This window comes from Pteropus medius, unplaced genomic scaffold (assembly GCF_902729225.1).
Source record: "Pteropus medius unplaced genomic scaffold, Ma_sr-lr_union100, whole genome shotgun sequence".
Classification (NCBI taxonomy): Eukaryota; Metazoa; Chordata; class Mammalia; order Chiroptera; family Pteropodidae; genus Pteropus; species Pteropus medius.
The window spans coordinates 7,257,823-7,274,146 of record NW_024349804.1 but is presented as its reverse complement, the minus strand read 5'-3'; the positions used below and the strand labels follow the sequence as shown (position 1 = coordinate 7,274,146).

Genomic DNA, 16,324 nt, shown 5'->3' with positions numbered 1-16,324 from the left:
CCCCCCCACCCTCACCTCCACCCCGACTCTAGTGTAAACATTTTATCAGAGAAATTACGCGTTCCAGCAGCGTCCTGAACTGGAGATTGGGGAGCCTCTCTGGACGATCTCCCCCTTGTGAACTTCCGGGGTTGACTGATATTCCCAGACTTCTGCCTATATGTTTTTAACATAATAGAGCACGTGCTCCACCCACCTGATCTTGCATTTCCCTTTGAATGTAAGCACTTCCTGTGCTGTGGCGAATCTTTTGTAGACTTTACTAACGGCTGAGTAAATATTTCAGACTGTAAGCACCATGGTTTAATGGTCGTTCCCTTGCTGTTGGCTGTTTAGATGAGTCACACACACTGCTTCAGTGCCTGTCCCTGCACACCAGGTGGTCCTTAGCGCTATTCACCAAGTATTTCTGGCTCACCTCCTGAGCCCCTGCTTTGTACTCCTCTGCCTCTTGAAGTAATTTATGAGTGACTTGCACTAGCCAATGAGATGTGATCGGAGCCGGGTGGAAGGAAGCCCTTGAGAACTGGTCTGTGATGTGCCACTTTCCCCTTCGCTCTGCTCAGGAACTAGCGACTTTGCAGATGTGGAGACTTCATCAGTCGGGGTCCCAGAGTGAGGGCATTATGGAGCAAAGCTCCAGTGGACCTGTGGCAAACACGTAGTGTGAGCATGACGTAAAACTTAGTCGTTTAAAGCCACTGCGATATCGAGGTTGTTTATAACGGCAGCATAACATCCAGCCGATGCAATGCTGGAATCTGATACTATGTCACGTTATTTTCTTAGGGTAAATTCCCAGACATGGAATTACCGAATTTTTGATATTGCAAAGCAATTCTCTTTCCAAAATATAACACTTTGTATCCCTTTTAGCTGTATAAAATATCAAATTTATCATACCCTTGTCAGTATGGAGAATTGTCAATTAAAAAATCGGCCATTGCATAGCTGAAAAAGGACATGCCTTCATTTACTCAAAACACTCATTTCTTTTTACAGTATTCCAAGGATAGTTCTGGGGTGATCCACGTCATGCTGAATGGTTCAGTGCCAACTGGAGCCTATCCCGTAAAAGGGTAAGAACACCAACACCAATGAATACAACAGAGATGCCAAAATGTTTATCTAGTTATCCTGAATGGAGGCTTAAGAGAATCCTAATTCCTAACCTAATGCTTGCTTTTCTAAGTTTGGGTAGAGCGAAACAGTCAAATGACCTGGAAATCAGAGACATGTCTCTACAAATATACCATTAACAGCTGATGAATACATGAACAAAATAAGTAACCTAAAAATGTAAGATAAAAAGTAACCCCCAGGAACTTTAAAACAAAAATAATGTGTAAATCAACTTACAATGAAATGGGAAAAGTATCATATTGCTTTAGAACTTTCAAAAAAGAAAGTCTTTCCTATTTTTCAGTTTTTTTGCAGATTTTGAAGTTCCCTACTTCCAGAAGGATAAAATCACACGAATTGAGATCTGGGTTATGCATGAAATCGGGGGTCCCAATGTGTAAGTCATGGTGCTATTGATGAGGGTAACTGTGCAAACATGCTTTTCATGGATGTGTTATGCTCAAGTCTGTTTTATATTTTCATTTTTGGAGAAACAATGGTCCTCTCTGTTTCTAATGTGGTGGGCAGAGAGAGGCAGAGCCTTGACTGGAAATGCCACTAGCCAGTCCCAAGCCCAGAGAGAAAACCTCTTTTGTCCAGATTTTCCTCTCAGCCAAGGAAAGTCATGTTCCTTTCTGAGTGACCTGGGCAGCTTCGGATTGGGGAGTCCCTCGTGCACTTGTGTGGGTCAAAGCCGGTTTCTTTTTCTGGTCATTTGAAGCCCAAAAACTCTTGCCAGGAGTTTTACGAAATGACCCAAAGACCGCGTAATGCGGATTTTATTCTCAGACAGCAAATCAAGTCCACAACTGGGTCTCAGATGACTGGCCAAGGAAACCATTAAGACCCATATTTTCTGAGAAACCACTTGAGTTTATGTAAAGATAAGCTTGAACTCATCCTTCTAATTGGTGAAGGGCACTCCTGGCAAAACTGTAGATGAAAACTTAAAACGCAGTTGGTTCAGAGACAAGCCAACGAGGCCAAGCCACACTGAAGCTGTGCAGCCAGGATGGTCCTTCACGGGCAAGCCTGGGCCTTGGCCTACAGAGCACTGACGTTGCATGGAGGCAAGTATGGCCAACCCCAATGAGTGGATGTGTTATTGAAAGTATGTCCTGGAAGAAACTTGGCAAATTCCCCATTTCAGGTTCCCAGGATCCTCTAAGACTCACCATATAAGGAGTGATATATATATATTTTTTTCCTGCATTTCTCTTTCCAAGAGACAAATTATACTTACCATTGCATGAAAAACAATGTGTATTATTTTTCTATTTCTGTAAGAACTTACTCTTTGTCTAGAAATTATGCTTGCTCGTTATGTTCACGTGTATCAGAGAAAGATTGTCCTTTGAACCGGCCTTTAATGAGACAAGGAAATTGCAATTGAATGTCATCTCAGCCTGTCGCTTCTCCTGCAGGAGAGATGACAAAGGGGTCAGAGCACAGGGCTGTACATTTGTCCCACAGGGTGGAGCTGCAGGTCACGAGCTGAGAAAGGGGGGTCTCGAACTAATGAGATTTTAAGGGAAAGAAAAAGACGTAGACAGAGAGTTCGAAACAGCATGTTTATATCTCATTGTGTTTAGCATTGCTTTAGCTACCTTTATTTAAAAAAAAAAAGTAAAATAACCCATCGACTAAGCTCTGCAGTGAGGATTGCTGAGCAATGAGCTTGGCGCAGAGGAGGACGCCGTGCTGGTTTCTGGCAAGGTTCTGAAACACGTCACTCAACGCCTTGTCCTCTTCCCTCACGTAATGTCTGGAATGCCACTTCTTCTGGGAAGGCGTCCTTCAGTCACTCGCTTCCTCCCTGTGCGCTCCCTCCCTGTTACTTTGATGGTGGGGATGCTGTTTACCTTCCTGTTCCACACACACTGAGACAGGGCCCTGCCTTTGGTGTGAATACCATGCCTACTAACCGCAGCTGGCAGTGTCGTAGCCACCTGTTTGCCTTTATACCTCCCCTCCCCGCTTAATTATGACCATCAGGAGGACAAGAATCCCCGCTGATGAGGATGTGGGGAAATGGACATCTCATACCCTTTGGGGTGGTCAGCATGGCGTTCAGTTGGGCAGCGCCTATCAAGAGGCTTTATATGCATTCAAATGTTCGGTGCCAGAAAACCTATTTTAATAAATTTAGACAAATAATTAAGGGTATATATATGAAAATGAAGCTTCATCAAGGTTTGTTGTAGTGTCGATGACATTAAAATATAGGAATGTATCCTGATCTTTAACAAGAGGACACTGGTTTTGTGAATTTTGTTCCGATCATGGAAGGGAGAGCAAGCAGGAATTAAAAATAATGGCAGAGAGGTATATGTGTATATACATAGACATGGGCAAGAGCAGAAAACAAAATGCACTGGACAGCAGAATCCCCTTGTTATATTTTAAAAGTCTCATGGGACCGAACATATTTAAAAAGCCTAGAATGATTTACATCAAAATGTTAGCAGCCGTTATCTCTATAGCGATGTGAGATGTGAGGTGTTATTTTCCTTTTGTTTATTTGCGCTTTCTAGTATTTTTTGATTTGTGAGTTTTCGTTGCCACTGAAAGCATAACTTAATACACTGTAGGTCAAACAAGCTGTCAGTCGGCACTGCCCTGCCCGTGACCACAGGGACGTGCTGGAGGGCGGGGCCGTGACACGCCCTGTGGCACGTTGCCCGTGCACCTGCGCGAGCCCTCCCGGGGCACTTGACCTGCAGACTTTGGACTAGGTGTTGGGTGCTTGGGGCGGCCCCCTCTGAGGCACCGTGGGCCCATAGCAAGCGTTACTTTTGGGTGCAGACACTTTCCCAGCTAGTTCTTCAGAGAGGAGACTACCCCAGGAGCGTGTGGTCAAAATAAATTCGAATTCATCCAGAAACAACTTCTCCCATCCTCTTCTTTTATTTTTCTCTTGATGTTTTTGTGTTTTAGGGAATCCTGTGGAGAAGGAAGCGTAAAAATCCTGGAAGAGAGGCTGAAGGAAATGGGTTTTCAGTACAGCTGTATTAATGATTACCTGTAAGTGGTATATTATTATAACCGATGCGTATGTTCAAAGGTAGGCAGTGATCTGAAAGGGTTTTGTGGGAGTCAGCTCTGAAGGCCAGCAGACTGTGCCTTCTCGGTCATCGCTGGGTGTGGGGACTCAGAGTGCCTTCTGGCCAGGGTTCTGCCTGGCCCCACTCACTTCTGTCCAGAGCCGTTTTTCACAAGCTTAAAGGACAGACAGGGCAGCCCTTTATCATTTGTGCATGTCCAGTTTCCTCCTCGCTTAGTTACAGCGTGGCGAGTACCCTGCAAAGAGGAAGTGTGCTGCCTGCATCTTGGGGTGCCATGCTGCCGGTGGCGTCCTTGCCAGTGGTAGGTGCTAAGGTGGCGTTTGTTTGAGATACTTACAGGTGGGTACATCTTGACTGTTTGCCAATAGGAAAATAGTATCAGCTACCGTTTATTGAGCACATCGAGGGCCAGGCACTTTATACTCTTATAGCCAGATATCATCCGAGGGCCATCCTCATGCTTGGAAATGCAGATAAATTTGGCTCAAAGCCCAGGACGGTTAAGATGCCCTTGACTGGGGATTTCTCACCCTGCTGCTTCCTGCTTCGGGCCTGTCTGGGTCCCCAGAGGCTGGAGTACAACCCTGCAAGGAGTCGGTGGCTTTCCTGAATGTTTGGGGGTGTGGCGGGGTGCAGGTTACATCTGCAGTCCGGTCCAGCGCCCATGACCATGAAGCTGGCTCTGCTGCCGTCTGCCTCCTCAGAAGCCTGGTGGGCTGAGTAACCCACCCATCTGAGCAAAGCCCCCTGGAAGCGTGGGTCTCTCTGACTCACGCCACCCCATGAGAACCCTCAGAGCTCTTCTCTTTTTCCCCAGCTTGAAGCTGGACCATCGTACTCATCTATTATTGCGAATGCTCTCAGGAAACTCAGAAGTCTGGTGTCGTCATCACCCTCTTTTAAAGACAAAAGAAAGCTAATACTCTTGGAAATATAACCTATGTACAGAAAAATGCACGTACCATAAGCATCCAGTAGAATGAATTTTCACGAGTTCAGCATAACATACAACCAGCCGCTAGAATGAGAAACAGACATAACAACAGACCTGAGTTTTGACCCCTGTGCTGTGTGGCCTTGAAGCATGCGCATTTCTTTCTACTAGAGGACCCTTCCTTTTTCGAAGCACCAGATTTTAGTAGATCCTAAGAAAGTTAAGTTTTGCTCTAAAACAGCTCAATGATGGAGAAAATTGTGGCTTAAACTTTCATATTTGTAATCACTTCCCTTTGGTCCAGGAGCTCCCCTGAGGCTGTCTTTTTTGAAGTCACGGGGCCCAGTGTCTCAGCCTGCTTTTAGTGCTCCCGTGTTGTCCCCACCTAAGCTGGCCTCGGGGCTGTTCCCTTGCAAGCTGGTCCAGCTCCCCTGGCTTCCGTTTCTTGCTCTTTGTGTGTTAAAGCGGAGTTTTGTACTCCTCCTGGGAGCATAGAGGAAGTGATAATAGGTTTAACGTGGGCGAGCACAAAGGTTAACGAATCAAACTCCGAGCCAGATGTAAGTGAGAACCTCCTGTCTCTCAAAAACTCAGGTGACACTGGCTTCTGTGGTGTGGCATTTGGAAGTTCTACCCAAGATTCTTGTAAATTTTGGCCAGGTCTCATTTGTCCTTAGCCTCTCTTGCCTCCTGGTTGGTTTCTGCTTAGCACCGTATTCAACCAGACTCAGTGAAACTCAATGCGTTTTTTTTTGGGGGGGGGTGGGGTGGGGGGCAGGATATAACACAATCGCAAACCACTCTCATAAAGAATGGCCGTGTAGCGTAGATTTACTGAAAGGTAGATGAGTCCTAGGAAGGGGTCACATAGCATGTCACAGAGTGAACAATGTATTTCCTGTTCTTCCGAAGTCCCTGAGCAGCAGCTGTCACCTATGTGCTTTGAGTCCAACCTTCTGCCCAAAGTAATTACCAAGAGATTTTCCCAAGCAAACTCATACATCTACACTGAAGCAAAACCATGCTCGGGTTCTAGCATGAGCCTGCAGGGTTCAAGTTCAGCTTCACAACTTGCTACTCTGAGAACTTGGGCAACGTCCTCAACCGTGAATTGGAAATAATAATAGTACTCATTCCATGTGGTTGTTGTGAGAAATAAATGACATAATTTAGGTAAAATACATAATCGATCCTTGATACATAGCGTATAATAAACACTGGCTAATTTTTTTTAAAAATAGAAACTCTGTTCTTTGAGACTGTCCCCCGGTTAGAGACTGTCCCCAGGACTGTAGAGGCACACCATAAATGTCTGAGGAATGAAAGCCATTTAAAGAATCTCTAAAATATAATTTCTTTTCACTCTACAGACCGGTGAAGCTCTTAAAGTGTGTGGACCACAGCACTCACGCTGACTGCGCCCTAAACTCGTGAGTAAATATCTTAACCGGACCACGTTGCTTCCCCACGATAACCGGTCCTTCCTAGTGACAGACGATGGGGAATTGAAAAATGCCCGGCTACGGGGTGACGTCTGTCCTTCTGCACTTGCTTCTCTCAGTCCGAGTGGCTGGGTTGGTGCCGGTCTGGCGAGCATCATACCCGCCCTGATGTGGCCCTCTGCTCCAGCCGGACTTGCTCAGCAGACACTCTAGGAGTGGGGTGGCGGGGGGACCTTTTAAAGTGAATTTCTTAATCCTGATATTTTTAAAAATTATATATATATATATATATATATATATTATATTTTAAATTATATATATATTTTTGAATCCGCTTCAGTGACAGCCATCTCCAATACACAGACTGAAGAGCTAGGCCATATATGCATGGGATGCGTTTAAGAGTTACAAAAGGGTTAAGAAATTGAACAATCTTTCTTCCTCTGGTCCTAGTCACCCAATTTCCTTCCCCAGAGGTTACAATGATTTCTGGTTTCTTGCGTATTCTTTTAGAATATTCTGTGCCTGTAACAACACACACACACACACACACACACACACACACACACACACACACACGCAGAGGCATAGTTCTCTTATACTATTCATATAAATGATGGTATACATAGGATTCTACAGCTCTCTTTTTCACATAACGCTGTGCTTTAGTACTATTTCCATATCTATAAATAAAGCCACCCCGTTCTTTTGAACAGCTTCGTGGCATTCCGTCATATATACGTATCATGATTTATTTAACCCATTACACGGTGAACATGTAGATTGTTCCCAATATGTATCCATCATCAACAAGGAAGAAGAGGGTTTCTTTTCCCTCTACTTCCCTTTCCTCCAAGTAATTTCTTTTAACGTTTTGGTCCCTCTCCTCCCATGCGTCCTCAGTGCTCAAGCGTACAGATATCTTACCAGGCACAGATGTAAGTTTATTTGTTTGGTTTTGGTTTGGTCTTTTTTTCCCTTTATTTATTTGCCTTCGTTCTGAACAAAAAGTGATCATGCTAGACGTATGGTTTTGCTGTGGGCTTTTTCCACCCAACGGTATAAGGGCATCCTTTTAAGTTGGTCCACACTTCCTGACTCCGTCCTCCAGGGGCTGCAGGGTGTGCTGTAGGCTGGCCACTCTGCCGATTACATCACCGTTTTCTAATCAGAAGCTGACTTAGCTGTAGGTTGTGCTTGTTGCTGGTTTGTTATCATAAACGATCCTGAGCTATAATCCTTGATTATACCCTTTGAGCTCTTTTGCCAGTATTTCTGTGGGATAGATGGCCAGCAGTGGGGCTGCCGGGTCAAAGGATGTGTGTCCTTTGAACTTCCAGATGCTTCTAAAGGGCTGCAGCAGTGTCTGCTCCCGCCAAAGTCTATGGTGGGTACCCCTTTCTTCCCTCCTTTGCCAACACCGATGTAGAGCGAGCCCTGACCTTTGGTTTTTTCTTTTTCTTTTTTGTAATGTGAGAGGCAGACCTAAGCTTCGATTGCGGAGGAATCTGCTATCTCCAATAAACAGACTGAAGAGCTGGGCCACCTCCCCACACCGAGGCGCCTTTGTTTCAGAGACGTGGGTCGATTTCAGTAACTGACCCTTCGGGCCCTTTGTTTTTTCTCTCCTTCAGCTTCAAATTCCCGCTCTTATGTTTTAAATTCGCCAATAAAGAGTGAGCCTCTAACACCCTAGGCCCCCCGCCCTTGACCCCCAATAAAAGCAGAACCCCAGGCTTATATGTGCTCGCTCGCTCTCCCCACAACTTCACTGTGTGGCCCCAGGTGAGCTGGGGCTAATTTCCAGGCCCCATGAGTAAAAAACCTTTCTCTAGCTGGGTGTGGCAGAGGAACACAACAGAGGGAGGCTGGGTGTCCCCCTGGATGGGGCTGGAGCCACCATACCAGCCTGGACAGTTACTGAGAGAGAAACAAACATCTATATTGTCTAAGCCACTGAGGCTTTGGGCCATTTCGACAGCAGCCAAACCTGTATCTGTACCCACTTGGGTAGGCTCTGTGGTCCTCTCTTCAGAGGTCAAGAAACTCTGGCTCGGAGAAGCTAACGAAGGACTCGCCCGAGACCACCTAGCAGGGGCGGGTCCAAAGCAAATCCGTGCGGTTTCCAGAATTCACTCTGGCAGCTGTCCTGCTCTCGTGACTGGGAACGGGGATGACAGATCCACCATCAGCAGCACGTGGACTCGGAGCTGCTGTCCCAGGGCTGGCTGGCGAGTTTACATCCTCTCCCATGCTCTGCTGCTCATTTTCGGTGAATTCGACGCGCATTTTTTTTGGAATCCACTCACAGAAGGTAAAGAATAGTCCTCACCTGGCAGTGAAACCCACCATCTCAACTCTGCAGCTCCAAGACCTTCACGATTCCCCTGCCACCAACAGCAGGCTTCTAACCCAGCCATTCGGGTCATCTTCACTGGGAACTGCCATTTCAGGCTAGTTTTGATCCAGTTCCCTGAGGACATCTGTGCTCTCTGGCCTGCAGCCTGGGGACACTGACCCTTCGGGCGGTGGTGAGAGCACTGTACTTGGAGTCCGATGATCTGATTTGGCCGTTTTCTCATCTACAAACTAAAAATAATGGAAACTGCCTCACAGGTCTGTCGTGAAGATTGAATAAAACAGTGTGTGTGGAACCGACTGAGCTCCTCTCCAGACGGGACACTGGAGAGAGTCCCCAGAGCCTGGGCCGGGTACAGGATTCTGGTTCTCATAGTTCAAGTTGGAAGTGCATCGGTCGAAACTCTTAATTGCAAGTGTCACACAGCAGCTCCAGGTAGTTCAGCAGAAACGGGGTGCATGAAAGGATTTTAGATCACTCACAGACTCTTCCTGGGAGAGCCAGAGAGGCAGGGCTAGAGGCCATGCCAAAATGCACCCAGAACTACCCCAGAGGAGACCCCACTGCAGCCTGTCAGGACACGGACACCTCAGAGAGTACCTGTGATGCTCACACCCGGATGCTTCTAGAATCTCTGCCACTGCTGCCTCCGAAATCTGGTGCCTTGGGCGTCCCCGTGGCTAGAATGGACCCTGGGTGGCACTTGCTGTTTGAATCCACTGTGCTCGCAGATGCACCCAGATCTGTACATCTGGTTGACAGATATAGGAAATTGAGTATCTGGTTCAAATTCAGTCTCATGCATTTAAATCTCATCTGTATCCTGGTGACTCCAAAATGAATATCCTTAGTCTAAGTCCTCTGAATAGCAGTCTACTCAATGTTTCCCTTTGGATGCTTAATAGACATTTCAAACTCAGCACATCCCAAACTGAATTGAATTTACCCACTGCAGTAAGCTGAGTCGTGGCATCAAAAGATATCCAGGTCCTAATTCCTGAAACCAGTGAATTTTATATTACAAAAGAGACTCTGCAGATGCGACTACGTTAAGGATCTTGAGATGAGGGTTGGTCCTGGATTGTCCAGGTAGACCCTAAATGTAACCCTAAGGGTCCTCATAAGAAGGAGGCTGGGGGAGACGGATGCGGGCAAGGAGGAGACGGGAGCATGAAGATGGGAGCAGGAATCGGGGTGTTGCCCTTTGAAGGGAGAGAAAAGGCAAGGACAGATTCTTCCCTCTGGAGACTCCCCGAAGGAGCCAGCCGCACGGACACCTTGACTTTAGCTCGGTGAAACTGGTTTCCTACTTATGACCTCCAGAACCATAAGAGATGAATTGGTGTTGTTTTAAGTCACTAAATTTATTACAACAGCAATAGGAGCTAACACATCCCTAAACTTCGTCTACCCGCAGCCTTCCCAAACATCCCCAAATGCCGTCCTTGAGCCGTCCTTGACTCCTCCCCTTCTCTCACCCCTCATCAGAAAATTCTGTTGGTTTGACTTACAAAGCTGATGAAAAATCTGGTCATCTACTGTGACCAGTCTGGGCTGAGCCACTATCCTCTGTCACCTGGATTATGGCCATAGACCTGCTTCCACTTTGCCCCATACCTCACCTTGCCACCAGCCCCAGTCCTCTTTGAAACTCAGCTACTAGAGTTAGATTTTTATTTTTTTATTTTATTTTTATTATTTAAAAATTAAGTTTATTGGGGTAACATTGGTTAATGCAATTATATAATTTTCAGGTGTACATTATAATTTAACATCTGTATATTCTATTGCGTGTTTACCACCGAAAGTCCAGTTTCCTTCAGCTACCATATATTTGATCCCCTTTACCCACTTCACCTTCCCCCTAAACCCTATATTTGACCCCCTTTACCCCATTTACCTCCCCCCTCTCCCCCACCCCACTAGTAACCACTAGTCTATAGTCCATGTCCATGAGTCTCTGTTTGTCCTGTTCCTTTGTTGCTTTTAGGTTTATATCCCACATATAAGTGATATCATGTGATTTTCAACTTTTTCTATCTGGCTTATTTTGCTTAGCATGATTACCTCGAGTTCCATCCATGTTGTTGCAAATGGCAGTATTTCACCTCTTCTTATGGCTAATATTCCATTGTATATATGTACCACAGCTTCTTTAGCCAATCACCTATCGTAGGATACTTTGATTGCTTCTGGCCACTGTGAATAATGCTGCTATGAACATTGATCTGCAAATATCTTTATGGATATGATTTTTTAAGTCTTTGGGGTAAATACCCAGTAGAGGGATTGCTGGATCATATGATAGATCAATTTTTAGTTTTTTGAGGAACCTCCATACTGTTTTCCATAGTGGCTGTACCAATCTGCAGTCCCACCAGCAGTGTATGAGGGTTCCTTTTTCTCCGCATCCTCTCCAGCATTTGTTATTACTTGTCCTGTTGATTATAGCCATTCTAACAGGTGCGAGATGGTATCTCATTGTAGTTTTGATTTGCATTTCTCTAATAACTAGCGATGTTGAGCATTTTTTCTTATGTTTGTTGGCCATTTGTATGTCCTCTGGGAAGGAGTGTCTGTTCAGGTCCTCTGCCCATTTTTTGATTGAATCATTTGTTTTTTTGTTGTTATTGAGTCATATGAGTTCTTTGTATATTTTGGATATTAGGCCCTTATCGGAGGTGTTGCTTACAAATATATTTTCCCATTCAGTTGTCTCTTTACCTTGTTGATGATTTCTTTTGCTGAACAGAAGCTTTTTAGTTTGATGTAGTCCCATTCATTTATTTTTGCTTTTACTTCCCTTGCTTTCGAGGTCAAATTCAGAAAATCCTCTTTAAGTCCAAGGTCCTTGAGTTTCCTATATTTTCTTCTATGCATTTTATTGTTTCAGGTCTTATATTCAGGTCCTTAATCCACTTTGAGCTAATTTTGGTGTGTGGTGATAGACAACAGTCTAGTTTCATTCTTTTGCAGGTGACTTTCCAGTTTTCCCAGCACCATTTATTGAAGAGGCTTTCTTTTCTTCGCTGTACGTTTTTTGCTTTTTCGTTGAAAATTATTTGCCTGTATAAATATGGGTTTACTTCTGGACTCTCGATTCTGTTCCACTGGTCTGTGTGTCTGTTTTGCTGCCAATACCATGCCGTTTTGATTACTGTCGCTTCGTAATATAATTTGAAGTTGGGCAGAGTGATGCCTCCAGACTCTTTCTTTTTTCTTAGATTAGAGTTAGCTTTTTTATTTTTACTTTTTTATTAGAGACATGTCCGAACATACACAAAGTACAGAGAATATTCCTTGAAAAATTCAGCCATGTCGCCCATGTGCTCACAGGCCTGGAGTCGCTCCCATGTCGCTCAGAGTAAGAAGCCAGTATCCTGCCCTGCCTTCGCTTCTCTGGTGTGTTTTCTTACGCCCCTTCCTGTCACCGAGCCTCAGCCACGGTGGCCTCCTGGAACATGCTGGGCACATCCCCACCTCGGGGACTTTTCCCTTGCCGTTCCCTCTGCCTGGAAGCCCTCCCCCTAGCTGGCCATGTGGCTACCTCTCTTACTACTGTAAGTATTTGCTCCTATGTCACCTCCATGAAGTTGCCTTCACTCCAGTACTTAAAAAAATTACTGCCTGCACCATCAACTGGCTCTTCAAAGTCTTTGTGTTGCTCTTTTTTTTTTTTCAATCTTTTGTATAGTGTTTATCATTATCTGACTTTTTCAGTTTATCCTTTATTGCCCATCTCCCACCTGTTAGAACACAAGCTCCAGGCAGGCAGGGACTTTTACCTGTTTTGTTCACTGGTGGAAGTGTCCCAAGAACCTAGAACAGAACCTTCAACCTGATGGGCACTTAGGAATGAATGAATGAACAAATGATTGGTTTTTCCCCTGGGGAGGCATAGAGGTGCTAGGCAGCCAAAAGAAATGACTATGTCCTACAAAGCTGGAGAAGTGTCCAATGGCAGCATAACCATAAATTCCAGGTTTTGATTGCAAAAAACTGAGACCATGTCTGGGTTCGTGTCTGGCTCTCATAGGTGGAAAAACGGGGAATAGGGTGATTGGGAGGATTTAATGGGAGGGCTGGTCCTACTAACTCACGGTGTAAGTTAAGTCTTTATGGCTTTACGCCTCGTCTCCTTGAGCAGACTGTAAACTTTATGCGGATATAGATCATGTAAACTTCCTTTTTGCAAAACCCATTGCACCATACGCTGCTGTTTCTGAAACGGGCAAGTGGTACCACTCCGGCACCGCGCCTGTTTACCTACTCCGCTGCAGGATGTGTAAAGTGAACGAGGGCGGCTCTCCTCACCTGTCCTCAGGTGCTTCTGAACACACTGGATGTGTCGGGCTTCCAACCCCCTACTCTGGAGGTCTCAACACGTTTCATTTCAACCACATGCCTGGAAGGTGGGCAATTTGATTCCCAGTGAGGTTCAGAGAACGTGGACCCAGACATGAAAAATGAAACCATGTTTCTATTTGTGCACGATAATGGGTGTAAATGATAGAAATATGACTGAGAAGATAAACTCCAATTGCTAACAGTGGTTACTTGTAGGGAAGGAAGTGAGAACTAGAAAAATATGAAAAGAGACTCTCGTTATTACTGTATTTAGTTTTGTATTATTTATTTTCTTAAAAGTAAAAATAAATGTATTATTGTATAAATTAATTATCTAAAAGCCAAAACAAAACAAAACAAAACAAAAACCCAACCCCTTAATTTTGAGTGAATCAAGTTTGGTACATTAATTGAATCAGAAGTACAATTGCAGAAAATGTCCAGCGGGTGGAGCCCTAGTATAGATTTATGGACTCTGGAGATTCATTCCTTTTGCAAAAAAGGGGTGACCAGTACTCAAATCAAATAAAGAACTTTAAGAACCCTGGATGCTAGTGGAGAGCCAAAGGTAAATTTTTAAGCCAACATCAGATTGGTTAATAGACAGATTTTTAAAATTTGTCTTTTAACTCATTTAAAAAAAATCAGTAATTTTTATTTTTAAAAATCCAGTGGTCAGACCCCATTCGTTATCACTAGGGTCCATGTTTTGTCCAGGTTCTCAATCGGTGTTGAGACAAGTTTTTCCTCACTAGTTAAACTCTGATGATGTAATGTCTATTGATAGGGAACCCGACTAGTTTTACGGTGCATCCCTGCAATAAAAATTCATCCATGAGGAAGAATGAAGTAACTCTATACTTATGGTATGGAAGTATGTCTAAAACATGATGTCAGGTGAGGAGAGCAAGTCGCAGATTTCATTTGTGCTTAGGTAAAGAATATGTGTGTGTGTGTGTGTGTGTGTGTATCACATTCCCAGAAGGACAACTCAAACTATCAAGGACGATTCTCTGTGGAAAGTGGGAATGGAGAGACTATGGGACATTTGCTTTCACTCGATAACTTTCCATACCATTTAAATTTTTCTGCAATGTGCATGTATATTTTTGAAAGCAGGTGTCACATAGCAATACTGACATTTTTTTCTACTTCTGTTTTAATTCCCAGGGCAGCAGCATCTACTCTAAGAGAAGTCCCTTTCCTTTACGCAGAACAGAGTGCCAGCCTTGTCGTTCCTCTCTTAGTGGCTTTGGCTGCAGGTGCTCAAATGTAACTAAAAACTAAGCTATGCTGCCCTACCTGCCCCCACCGGCCCTGAGACCAGCTCTCCCACAGTCATCTTTCTCGTCCTGTGTGCGTCAAGGTTTCATTTTCCTGCTGGGAAAACAGTATCCCAAAATGGGCTTTTAAAGATATATGTGCTTAGGATTTCAGAACCGAGAGACAAGTTAAAACTGCTGCATGAGAATTAAAGTGAGTTATTATTTTCTATTTTCGTGATGGTACAAAGCACTGAGACCCCACCGTTTATTATATAATCAAAGATTTTCAGAAAGTTCTAATAGAACTGTATTTTTTATTTTTTCCATATTTTTCTAGATCCCCAGCAGGGCATACTGTATATTCGTTGACAGCTTAAGATATATGTACACTGTAAGAAGGTATACATATATATTGGGAAGGCAAAGATTTATGTATGAGGATGTTCATTTAACATGGGTATAACAGGGTCATACTCAACACAGAACTGTTTACGTATGGTTTGGTAGATGTGCAGGATGGAATACCATTCAAATAGTAAAAGTCATGTTTACCAACCCAAATGTCCCTCACCTGGGGACTAGATGAGCTAATAGCGGTGCATCTGTGCGGCAGAGTACTAGGCAGCGATAAAGCACAGCTGGCCCTTGATACATGCAACAACATGGATGAAACACACGTGCATTGTGCTAAGTGGAAGAAGCCAGATCCAAAGGCTGCATACTGTATGATTCTATCTACGTGACAGTCTGGAAATGACACAATTATAGGAGTGGAGAACAGATCCGTAGTTGCCAGGGGTCAGGACTTGGGAGAGGGACTAAGAAGGAACAGCGGGAGGGCATTTGGGGGGCAGTGACGGAACGGATCTGTATCTTGACTGTGGTGGTGGTAATGTAAATCTACGTATTCATCAACACTCAGATACATCACAAAGAGTAAATTTCATTATATGTAAATGAAATGTTTCCAAAGAACATTTAATCACAGAAAAACATCAACAATAACTGCAATAGATAGGATATAAAACAGTTTGTCATATGATCCAATTGTCTAAATAAAATATAAATTTAACAGATCTATTATATATGTGCGTTTGTATGATCTACACATCGTAAATCAATCAAAGGAAAGGTAACAAATCAAAAGGCAGAGCAATTATTTCTGGATAGTGGTCTAATCACTGATTTCTATCTTCAACTTTCGACTTTTTGTATTTTGCAATTTTTCTCTAATGAGTATGCATTACTTTTACAGTCAGCAAAAGAGCAATACAGACCCATTTACACACATACACATATCATACATGTGTGGCAATTTGCCCCCAGCACAACACATTTCCGGAAAAGAAAAACAAAACCAAAAGCTCTTCACAGATGCTTCCCTTTTCTCTTTACCCCTTTTCTTACCTAAAGCCAGTGTGGGTCGTTTGGAAACGAGCGATCTCAGACTCTGATCCCTCGGGGGCCAGCGAGTGGGCGGTGGGAGTGCACCAGCATCCCGTGGGGCCTGCCTATCTGTGAAGGGAAGAGATTTTTCCATCAGCAGAGCTGCTCCCCAAAGGTGTGGCTCTGAGCATCAAGCTCTTTCTCCCTGAGCCCGCTGCTCTCCTTCTCCAGGTGGGGTCCTCCTGCTGGTGCCTCCACGTGGCTTGCTTGGACACTCGACCAAATATTCACTGTAAAGCTGGGGAACGGTACATTCTGATGATCACTGTGTATAACGTGTTTACAATTCAATCTCATGACTATCTAGAGACCATTCCAGACACCGCCCTGGGCAGGCATCAGTT

General features: G+C 44.3%; 1 protein-coding gene across 1 annotated transcript in view; it reads left to right on the top strand.

The window, feature by feature from the left end:
* Positions 1-15,610, top strand: part of BST1 (bone marrow stromal cell antigen 1) — a 24,763-nt gene extending 9,153 nt beyond the window's left edge. The window contains exons 4-9 of the mRNA XM_039837988.1: positions 585-615; positions 1,003-1,079; positions 1,427-1,519; positions 4,060-4,146; positions 6,492-6,551; positions 14,440-15,610. Of these exons, the coding sequence (XP_039693922.1) occupies positions 585-615; positions 1,003-1,079; positions 1,427-1,519; positions 4,060-4,146; positions 6,492-6,551; positions 14,440-14,545 (454 nt within the window). The 3' untranslated portion in view covers positions 14,546-15,610. The remainder of the gene's footprint in view (positions 1-584; positions 616-1,002; positions 1,080-1,426; positions 1,520-4,059; positions 4,147-6,491; positions 6,552-14,439) is intronic.
* Positions 15,611-16,324: the final 714 nt, after the last annotated feature.